General features: G+C 38.4%; 1 protein-coding gene across 11 annotated transcripts in view; it reads left to right on the forward strand.

The window, feature by feature from the left end:
• Positions 1-12,194, forward strand: part of ABI3BP (ABI family member 3 binding protein) — a 465,661-nt gene that overhangs the window by 246,251 nt on the left and 207,216 nt on the right. For 9 of the 11 annotated variants that reach the window (XM_077482502.1, XM_077482506.1, XM_077482503.1 and 6 more), the window contains exon 11: positions 8,335-8,433. In XM_077482502.1, coding sequence (XP_077338628.1) covers positions 8,335-8,433 — 99 coding nt within the window. Of the gene's footprint in view, positions 1-1,866; positions 1,936-2,253; positions 2,314-3,839; positions 3,915-4,142; positions 4,218-6,341; positions 6,452-7,063; positions 7,137-8,334; positions 8,434-12,194 lie in introns of all 11 variants that reach the window. The other 2 variants (XM_077482512.1, XM_077482504.1) reach the window with 2 other exon arrangements.

A 12,194-nucleotide genomic window follows, 5' to 3' on the forward strand; every position in this document is an offset into this window, starting at 1 on the left:
TCAGCAGGAGGAATTCCCCTGTCAACACTGTCTGTGTTGATGGTTGCAGGAAAGAAATTTGCTCTGTCTATGGCCAGCCTAAGGGATTACAAAAAAGTATGATACATTTAGAAGAAACAGCAATGTGTATAGCTAAAATGTCAGCCCCTGTGGACAGCAAGGAAGTCACTGTGCATTACAACCATTTTGCGCATGGTTGTGCACTTTACATAACTGATAACATTAGGGTAGTGAGTGCAGCTTGCCTATTTATTTATTTTATTACCACTACTTTAGGAAATTAAAAATTACATCTAAAACTGTCCCCATTGGAATGATCCAGTTTGGAGACATTGGTCAGCAAGAAAAAAAGCCTTTTGAAGGGGAATGGTAATTGCAGTGTATGCCTAAATGTTACCATCCAATATTGCAGAGATTATGTGGATCTGCAGCATCTGTACAATGGGTTGGCAGCTTCTACACACCAATGGGCATCCATAGTCATCTTAGGTTGCTACAGAATTTAGTAAATACAAACAAAATATCTAAAAAGTCTAGATGCAGGTTAATTCAAATATAAAACCTGAAGGAGTTTACTGTACACAAAGATAGTGAATATCTTTCCAGAGCTGGCGTGTCACCCTCTTCATCAGAGCTTTAGGGATTGGAAGCAATGTTTGACTTTAGCATGGCAGGCTACTCATTAGCAGCTGGTAGAGGGTACCTACGGATGAACAGCCTACCTAACTAAAGTATTTTATATCAAAGCATCACATTATTACTTTAAAATACATTTTCAATGTGTTTCCAATGTAAGATTTTACACTGGAAATAAACTGGTATCTGGACTTTTTAAAGTTTGCAGCAGGGCACTTCAGTTATATATTTATTCAACAATCAAAGCCTGACAGATATTTTAACACTCCCCCAACTTTATCCAGAATTTTGAAAAAGCTTTATTTCATTTTTTAGAGAAGAAAAGCTAAACTTTTTGTCAACATTTATTTCTCCTTTAAAAAAAAGTGTTTTTGCTACTGCAGCAGAGATGTCACTGTCTTTGTAAACTATAACCAGAATGATGTGCCTCCATGACCAGAGTGAATATTGACAGTTCTATTTTTATTGTTTCTTGGATGACTAAAAACGGATTGTTCATGTTGTAGCTATCCATCTCTTATCCATCCATTCATAATAAGGACAGAAGGGGCAGAATTTATGACAAAGCAGTGTTTTTTCAGTGAATTGCTGTTACATGACCATGTGCTTGACTGTTACATGAGGCCACCAGATGAAGAATGATGTGTTCCTCTATGAGCACCTTTAGGGCTTATTTCAATAGGCTTTGAGCTTGTAATGATGGCATCAGTTTGACATCAGTATGAGACTCATCTGAGAATATTCAGAATTTACTGATAATTGCAGCTGAGCTACAGTTGACCTCTTCCTGATCTGTATTTCATCTGCTTCATGTAGCCGTTGTGTTCCTGAAGACTGGAAATCCACTTGAAGTGAACACAAATCAATCAAGACAGGCCCTTACTAGGACCATTGCAATTAGTAATACCAAGGTCACAGCATGGTTACATTACACATATATGTGCATATTTCTGTGCACCTTCATTTACACACCACAGCATACATTGTTACCATCAATGCACATGTACAAGCATATATACTCCTGCAGGCATGTGTACTATGAACTGTTAAAAAATAGACATCAAAGCCAAGTAGGATATGGGTCTATTAGCTTTAGACATTAAGGGTTAGAAGAGGGATAATCTAAATTACAGGAAGAAAATCTCAATCTGTTGTAAACAAATGCTATTTTATATACACTACATTTTACCTCTATCCTAAGATATGCAAACCTGTTTTTGTTATTAACAGCATCACCTACAATATCATCAGTTTCATTTTCAAAAGAACTTCCAATTTTACAGCCAGAGACTGTACTGGGTAACCAACATAAATGCTTCATCATGCTTCACCATGCTATCACAGCAACACTAAGCTGCTTTCACACTGTGACCATTCTGTGGCTTAGCAGAATTGTTTAAATTAGCTCAATCCATCTATAAGTGGCTTAACACTGAAATTCTCTGCATACTAGTTTGGCCCTTTAGTAATGTTTGCTAATTGCAGTACTTTTTTGAAGTATTTTATCTTTGCAGAAAATACTTCCAAGACACCATGACTTCATTATTTCTCTTACCCCATTCATACTGTTATCTCAATTCCAAATTCACAAGCTAAAATACTAATTATTTCTTTTAGCAAGTGATGAGATGGCTACTTACGTGCCTCAACCAATGACAGTTTCACACATAATACCTGGTAAAGTTTCAATTTTTTTCTCTCAACAAAAAACTATGTTACTATGGTAAAAATATAGATTAGTGGTGACCATGTGTTGTTTAGCTGCAACTCCTAAATATTCCTAATAGCCCTTTACAGAGTTGTAGTTTAAAATGATCACCAGGAGTAATGGAAAGTCCATGATAGACTTATAGCAAATCAATATAATCAGATATCAATGAAGGCAAAGACTAAAATGTATCTACAACATTATTACAAATATTGGCATTAGACAGATATACTGCATCGAATCACATAAGGTTTCATTTATCAAAGTGCCTGGTGTCAACAGCTACTAAAATTCTGTTTCATTTTTCATCAGTCATTTTCCAGTGCAATCTTAAACTTGATAGATTGTCTTGTGGCAACCAAGTCAGGCCTCTCACCTCAATGTTGTGGTGAAAATGCTTAACCCAATCAGGGAAAATCACAGATTTGTTTCATATTCTGATGCAGACACTTATGCCGCGTACACACGACCGGTTTTCCCGTTGGAATAAACTCTGAAGGCTTTTCGGCTGGAGTTTCACTGAAACTGTCGTGCGTACATGCGATCACACCAAAGTACGATCGTTAATAAGGTGGTTACGTACAGCATGTACAACGGGACTAGAAAAATTAAGTTCAATAGCCAGTAGCCAATAGCCTCTGTCTTGTACTTGCTTCAGGGCATGCTTCATTTTTGGTCCGTCGGAACAGCATACAGACGAGTGGTTTTCCAGATAGGAATTGGTTCCATCGGAAATATTTAAAACATGTTCTATTTCTAGGTCCGTCAGAATTTTCATAAAAAAAAAGTCAGATGAGGCATACACACGATTGGAATATACGATGAAAAGCTTCCATCTGACTTTTTCTGTCGGACATTCCGCTCGTGTGTACGCGGCATTACTTTTCCCATACTCCTTGTCCAACCACCAGAAGGAGTAAGGTAGGATTTGTTCCTTGTCTGCATTTTTACCACTGCCTGGAACACAGAGTGATCTTTCCCAGCCTTATCTACACCTTTGTAAGGCTAAAGTTTGCTTTTTAGCTCAGCTAATGTTGTCACAGGGATACTGAGTTCTCACTGTTGAAGAACTGATTAAAGGGTTAGGGCCACAGAAACCATGTATCGTAATGTTGTAAGGTATTCCTTACAGGAATACATGTAGAATTTAGTAGAGGCAAGGGATCAAAACCTGTTTAGAAAAACTCATTAGGGCAGAGATTTCCTGTAATGTATTTGCAATGATACTTACACTAGCAGTAGTGGTGCCCGTGCTTTAATCACGAGTCAGGACTGATTATGTTGTAGTGACATTATTTAGGAATACTTTCCCTGCATATCCTCTTGTAAAATTATTTGTAGCATACAACCTTTAACATAATATTCTATACCTATTCAATACCTATATATTCTATAATATTCTATACCTACTGTATGTACTCTGTTATTGTTATTTTAGAAAATGTGACTACAGATTAATACTTTTATATTATCTGATTTCATAATGGCGATCCAGATGTACCAGAGTCTAATGATGTACAACAAGTGAGCACTGGTATGCCCATTAAACTGCACACAACGTCTGGTAAAGGTACATCTGAACATTACGCTTTTGCTGTGCTGTACCTTAAAAACTGAACCAGGCTTTGCAGCTAAATTGTACAGTTATACATACCATTCATATTTCTTTATACCACCACTGCCCCTCCTTCTTCTCTTCTGACAAATTTACTTTTATTCTACTTTGTGCATGATAGCTTTCAAAAAATAAAAAGAATATTAGAAATAATATACTCATTTAGCTGTGCTTTTTCAACAGGGATGCATCCTAAATCAACTCTAGTGTCAAAATTGAGTACACACAGGCCTGATCAAAAGCACACAACTACCATAGGTAAAGACTGCTATTCTATAGTATTTCTTTCCATGTGGCAAGCCAAAAATGGTGTGGTAGCAGGCCATGTCAGGTGGAAGGTACCAGATTGATTGTGTTTTAACTACACAGTCCAGATTTCTCACATTCAATCATGTCATTAGCCCCGATAAAGGGAGGGGGCTATAAGAACTTTTGTTTTAATTTATTAATTAAAAAAAAAACTTTTTCTGAAAACGTTGAAGTCCTTTTTTTTAACAGCCTCTCCTACAATATCACCAGTTTTAGTCACAAAGGAACTTCCAATTGTACAGCCAGAGACTGTACTGGGTAAACAAGGAGGCTCCATCATTCTTTCACAGCAATACTCAGCTGCTTTCACACTGTGACCTTCATAAATGTACTCAAAAGCTTCTAAATCTAGCAAAATGACTTAAGTTAGCACTGTCCATCTATGAATGGCTTAACGTTAAAATTCTCTGCATACTAGTTTGGGCTTTTAGTAATGTTTTCTAGTTGCAGTACGTTATTTAAGTATTTTATCTTTGAGGAAAGTAAGCATCCCATCCATACTGTTATCTCAATGCCAAATCCACAAACTGAAATCAACTGGTTATTTACTTGGCTCAACCAATGACAGTTTCACACATAATACCTGTTGAAATCGAGATTTTTTTTTCTCAACAAAAATGTTACTATGGTAAAAGTATATATTAGTAGTGACAATGTATCGTTTATCTGCAACTCATAAATATCACTACAAGCCATTTACAAAGAGTTGCAGTTGGAAATGATCACCAGGTGTCATGGAAAGTCCATGATTGACTGCTAGCAAATCAGATATCTTTGGGCAAAGACTAAAATGTGTTACAGCAGTATTACAAATATTGGTGTTAGCCAGGTATACAGCATCAAATTATGATAGGCTTCATTTATCAAAGTGTCTGATGACAACAACTAGAAAGTTTAGGAATTTTCACTTGGGATTAATAAAGTATTCTGAATCTGACTCTGAAGATTACATTTTGTTTTTCATCAGTCGTTTTTCCAGTGCAATCTTAAACTTGATAGGTTAACATCTGGCAACCAAGTCAAGTCTTACATCAGATACTTACATAAATGATTTCATCATTTCATTTTTGTGGGGCAATGCAGTTCAGTGATCGCTTTTTCAGCAGGTGAGGAACCAATATCCAGTGAAGTTCCAAAGCTCCAGAGCTCCACAGTGAGCAGTGGTTTACTTCCAGAACCACACAGGACCATAGCGGGTAAAGGTTGATTTTGACTTTGTACATTACATCTGATAGATTTAATTAGTTTACAGTAATTTTGGCTTTTGCAGTTTCATTGATTGACAATCAAACACAATAGTACTCAGGGCTGGTCATTTTTTTTTTGTTTAGTTTTTCTTTTATGGTGGGAGTCTGTGCTTTAAGAAAAGAACAATACTTTACGAAATCAGGGAAAATCACAGATAGTTTTTATAATCTGATGCAGACACTAACCTTTTGTATACTCCTTGTTCACCCACCAGAACGAGTAAGGTAGGATTTGTCCCTCATCTGCATCTTCACCACTGCCTGGAACACAGTTAGAGTGATCTTTCCTTGCCTTAGCTACATCTGTGTAAGGCTAAATGTGCTTTTTAGCTCAGCTACTGTTGTCACAGGGATATTGAGTTCTCACTTTTGTAGAATTGGTCAAAGGTTTAAGGCCACAGAAACCATGTATCAGAATGCTATAATGTGTTCCTTACAGGAATACATGTAGAATTTAGTTTGGCCATTGACAACAATGGATCAGCTGGAAGATCTAACCAGCTGTAGAGATCCAGCAAGGGATCAAAATCTGCTTGGTAGATAGCACCATCCACATGGAAAAGCTCATTAGGGCCGAGTTTTCCTGTAATGTATTTGCACTGATACTTACATTAGCAGTAGTGGTACCTGTGCTTTAAACATTGGTTAAGCCTGTTTCTGTTGTAGTTACATTATTTAGGAATACTTTCCCTGCATATCCTATTGCAAATTATTTGTAGCTTCCAACCTTAGCTCCAACATTAATATTCTACGTGTACTCTGTTATTGTTAGTGATTTTAGTCATTTGACCACAGAAAATCCCTTTTATATTATCTGATTTCATAATGGCTTTATTGCCAGGAGATGTACCAGAGTCTAATGATGTACCACAAGTGAGCACTGGTATGCCTATTAAACTGCACACAACGTCTGGTAAAGGTACATGTGATAAAGATGTTCCTTATACATTGATCTGAACATTACGCTTTTGCTGTGCTGTACCTCTGAGCCCTTGAACACACGGTCGGACATTCCGACGGAATGTGTCCTATCGGACCGTGTGGTCTCCATCCGACTGTTTCCATCGAAATATCCGACGGACCAACTTTTCCAACTTGCCGGTAAAATTTGCCGACAAAATGCTCCGATCTGACATACTCCGATCATGTGTAGCTTACTCCGAGGGACAAAGTGCCATGCATGCTCAGATCAAATTCCTAGACCAAAGCTATTGGCTACTAGCCTGAACGTAGGCCCGTCCTAACAAAATAATGCCATCACGTTATGTACAATCGGATTTTCCAACAACTTTGTCCGACCGTGTGTATGCAACAGTTTCGGACAAAATATGTCGGACAAAATCCGTCAGATTTGGTTGCCGGAATGTCCGACCGTGTGTACAAGGGCTAAAAGACTTAAAAACTGAACCAAGCTTTGCAGCTAAATTGTGCAGTTATATATATCAGTCATTTTTCTTTATACCACCATTGCTCCTCATTCTTCTCTCCTGACAAATGTACTTTTATTCTACTCTGTGCATGGCTTTAAAAAAAAAAACTGTATTTTAGATGCATCCTAAATCAACTCTAGTTTCAAAATTGAGCACACACTTGCCTTTTCAAAAGCACACATCTACCATAGGTAAAGACTGCTATGCTATAGAATTTCTTTCCATTTGACAAGTTAAGAATTCTGTGGTAGCAGGCTATGTCAGGTGGGAAATACCAGACTGATTAATTGTGTGTTTACCACACAGGCCATATTTCTCACATTCAATCATTTCATTATCCCTGATAAAGGGAAGGGCGAGGGGCTATAGCAACTTTTTTTTCTGAATACATGAATTTAAAGCCCTTTTTTTAACAACCTCGTCCACAATATCAGCAGTTTCATTTCCAAAGGAATTTCCAATTGTACAGCCAAAAACGGTACTGGGTAGACAAGGAGGCTTCATCATTCTATCACAGCAATACTCAGCTACTTTCACACTATGACCTTCATAAATGTACTGAAGAGCTTCTAAAGTTAGTAAAATTGCTTAAGTTGGCACAGTCCATCTATGCATGGCTTAACAAGGAAATTCTCGGCATACTAGTTTGGGCTTTTAGTAATGTTTGCTAATTGCAGTACATTATTTTAGTATTTTATTTTTGAGGAAAATACTTTCAAGGCATTGTTACTTCATTATTTCTCTTATCCCATCTACGCTGTTGCCAAATCCACAAACTTAAATACGAATAATTTTTTTAGGAAGTGATCGACTGGCTACTTAAGTGCCTCAACCAATGACAGTTTCACACATAATACCTGGTAAAGTTGAGATTTTATTTCTCAACATGAAAAAAAATGTTATTATGGTAAAAAGTATATATTAGTGATGACCAGGTGTTGTTTAGCTTCGACTCATAAATATTCCTCACAGCCATTGAAAAAGAGTTGAAGATTGAAATGATCACTAGGTTTTATGGAAAGTTCATGATTGACTTCTAGCAAATCATTGTAATCAGATGATTACACATGAGGGCACAAACTAAAATGTGTTTACAGCAGTATTACAAATATTGGTGTTAGCCAGGTATACTGCATCAAATCATGATATGCTTCATTTATCAAAGTGTCTTGTGTTAACAACTGGTACGTTTAGTTTCCCTTTGGGATTAATAAAGTATTCTGAATCTAAAGATTCAATTTCTTTTTTCATCAGTCGTTTTTCGATGCAATCTTAAACTTGATAGTTTGTCATGTGGCAACCAAGATAGGTCTTACATCAGATACTTACATAAATGATTTCATCATCTCATATTTGTGGTGAAATGCAGTTCAGTGGTCGCCTTTTCAGCAGGTGAGGAGCCGATATCCAGGGAAGGTCCACAGCTCCAAAGCTCCACAGTGAGCAGTGATTTACTTCCAGAGCCACACAGGACCATAGCGGGTAAAGGTAGATTTTGACTTTATACATTACATCAGATAGATTTAATTAGCTTACAGTAATTTTGGCTTTTGCAGTTTCATTGATTGACAATCAAACACAATAGTATTCAGGGCTGGTAATTTTTTTTTGTTTCGTTTAGTCTTGCTTTTTGTGGCGGAGCTCTGTGTCTTAAGAAAAGAACAATACTTTACCAAATCAGGGAAAATCACAGATACATTTAATATTCTGATGCAAACATTTACCTAATTCATACTCCTCCCACCAGAAGCAATATGGTAGGATTTGTTCCTCATTTGTATATTCACCACTGCCTGGAGCACAGCTAGAGTGATCTTTCCTAGCCTTAGATGTAGAATTTAGTTTGGTCAGTGACAACAGTGGTTCAGCTACTGGAGAAAGACCTCCTAGCCAGCCGTAGAGACCCAGCAAGGGATCAAAACCTGCTTGGTAGATGGTACCATCCAAAATGGAAAAACTCATTAGGGCAGAGTTCTCCTGTAATGTATTTGCAATGATACTTACACTAGCAGTAGGGATAACTTGCTGCTTTAATAACATGATAAGCCTATTTCTATTGTAGTGACATTATTTAGGAATACATTCCTTGTACAGTGCTGTGAAAAAGTAGTTGCCCCCTTTCTGATTTATTTATTGTTTGCATATTTTTCATTTTTAAATGATTCAGATCATCAAACAAATGTTTATATTACACAAAGATAACCCTAGTAAATCCAAGATGCAGTTTTAAATTACCATTTCATTTATTAAAGGGAAAAAGCTGTTCAAATCTGCCTGGCCCTATGTGAAAAAGTAATTGCCCCCCCCCCAGCCTGAATTATGAATGAACAGTGATTAACCACAATCTTTTGGAAAGCTAAGTTAAATTTCACTTGCTACACCCAGGTCTGATTACTGCCAGACCTGTTCAATCAAGAAATCACATAAATAGAAGCTGTTTGACAAATTGAGGCACACTAACAGATCCCAAAAAGCCATACATCATGCCACAATCTAAAAAAAATTCAAGAACAGATTAGAAACAAAGTAATGCACATGCATCTGTGCATCTGTCTAGGAAGGGTTTCAAAACCATTTATAAGGCGTTGGGACTCCAGTGAACCATGTGGAGAGCCATTATCCACAAATGGAGATAACTTGGAACAGTGTTGACCCATCCCAGGAGTGGCCGGCCTACAAAAATTACTCCAAGAGCATGACAACGACTCATCTAGGAGGTCATTAAATAACCCAGAACAACATCTAAAGAACTGCGGCCTCACTTGCCTCAGGTAAGATCAGTGTTCATAATTCAACAATAAGAAAGAGACTGGGCAAAAATGGCAGTCATGAGAGAGTTCCAAGGCCAAAGCCACGGCTGACTGACCAAAAAGAGATCAAAGGCTCATCTCACATTTACCAAAAAATATCTTGATTATCTCCAAGACTTTTAGGCAAATATTCTGTGGACTGATGCGACAAAAATGTAACTTTTTGGAAGGTGTGCGTCACGTTACATCTGATGTAAAACTAATACAGCATTTACAAGAGCATCATACCAACTATCAGACATGGTGAAGGTAGCGTGATGGTCTGGGGCTGCTTTGTAGCTTCAGGACCTGGATGACTTACCATTATTGATGGAACCATGAATTCTGAGCTCTACCAGAAAATCCTAAAGGAGAATGTCCGACCATCAGTTTGTGACCTCAAGCTCAAGTGCACTTGGGTTATGGGGCAGGACAACAATCCCAAAACACAACCGCAAGTCCACCTCGTTCAAACAAAGCAAAATTTTGGTTTTGGAGTGGCCTAGTCAAAATCCAGACTTAGATCCAAATGAGATGCTGTATCATGACCTTACACAGGCCGTTCATGCTGGAAACCCCTCCAATGTGGTTGAATTAAAACAATTCTGCAAAGAAGAGTGGGCCAAAATTGCTCCACAGTAATGTGAAAGACTCATTGCCAGTTATTGGTAAACGTTTGATTGCAGTTGTTGCCGCCAAGGGTGGCACAACCAATTATTAGATTTAGGGGCAATTACTTTTTCTCATAAAGCCAGGCAGGTTTGGACAGATTTTTGCCTTAATAAATGACTCGGGTTATCTTTGTGTAATAATAAAACTTGTTTAATGATCTGAGTAATTTAAGTGTGGCAAATATGCAAAAAAAAAAAATCAGAAAGGGGGCAAATACTTTTTCACAGCATTGTATATCCTCTTCAAAAAGTATTTGTATTATTATTATTATTATTATAATAAAGATTTTATATAGCGCAGACAGTTTACACAGCACTTTACAACTTGAGGGTAGACAGTACAAATACAATACACTTTAATACAGTAGGAATCAGAGGGCCCTACTCGTTAGAGTTTACAGTCTAAGAGGGATAGTCAGAAGATACAAGAGGTAATCACTGTGGTGGATGTGCTGATGGTGAAAAGAAATGTGAGTTGTTAGGTGGGGGCCAGATAGGCTTCTCTGAAGAGATGAGTTTTCAGGGATCATCTGAAAGTAGACAAGGTAAGAGATAGTCGGACAGATTGGGGTAGAGCATTCCAGAAGATGGGAGAGGCTCAGAAGAATTACTGGAGGTGAGCATGGGATGAGGATTACAAGGGAGCTAGAAGGCAAGAGGTCTTGGGAGGAGCAAAGAGGATGATTTGGTTGGTATTTTAAGATCAGATTAGTGATGTAGCTGGAGGCCAGCTTGGGAATGGCTTTTTAAGTTATTGTTAGTATTTTGAATTGAATTAGTAGGTTGACTGGCAGCCAATGGAGGGATTGGCAGAGAGGGGTAGCAGATGCTGAGCGGTTTGTAAGGTGGATGAGCCTGGCAGCAGCATTCATGATGAATTGGAGGGGGATAGCCTATTTAGGTGTAAGCCAATGAGGAGGGAGTTGCAGTAGTCGAGGCGAGAGATGACCAGGGAGTGGATTATAAGGAAGGGGCATATATTGGAGATGTTGCGAAGGTTGAGGCGGAAGCTTTGGACAGTGATTGGATGTGGGGCCGAAAGAATAGTTCAGAGTCCAGGGCCACACCTAGGACCTTGGCATGGGGGATGGGTTGATAGTTGAGCCGTTGATTTTAACAGAGAAATAAGGGGAAGTGGCACGTGGGGGAGGAAATATCATGAGTTCGGTTTTGGATAGGAAGATTTTAAGGAACTGATGTGACATCCAGGCTTATATGTCTGTTAATAAGCTGGGGATGCGACAGATGGAGGGAGTTGGGGGGATGGAGAGATAGATTTTGGTGTCGTCAGGATAGAGATGATATTGAAAGCCATGGGTGGTAATCAACTGACCCAGGGAGGAGGTGTAGATTGAGAAAATTAGGTCCAAGGACGGAACCTTGGGGGACCCTTCCGGAGAAAGGAAGTAGAGTTGTAAGTGACACTAAAGGAGCAGTGGGATAGGTAGGATGAGAACCAACGAAGAGTACAGTCATGGAGACCTCTGTATCAAATGCAGTAGAGAGGTCCAGGGAAAGTATTACAGAATAGTGTCCTTTAGTTTTAGCCCTAAGTAGGTTGTTTCAGAGTTTAAGGAGAGAAGTTTCACTGGAGTGTTGAGGGTGAAATCAAGACTGAAGAGTATCAAGCAGTTTGTTCATAGACAGATGGTCACTCAATCGGGTGTAGACCAGTCTTTCAAGGAGTTTGGATGAAAGAGGGAGCAAGGACATAAGGCATAGGTTGTTAAGATTGGTGGGGTCCAGTGAGGGCTTTTTAAGGATAGGGGTGACTAGTGCATGTTTTAGA

Source organism: Lithobates pipiens, unplaced genomic scaffold (assembly GCF_037356315.1).
Source record: "Lithobates pipiens isolate NorthernLeopardFrog02 unplaced genomic scaffold, aLitPip1_a1.2 Scaffold_16, whole genome shotgun sequence".
Taxonomy (NCBI): domain Eukaryota; kingdom Metazoa; phylum Chordata; class Amphibia; order Anura; family Ranidae; genus Lithobates; species Lithobates pipiens.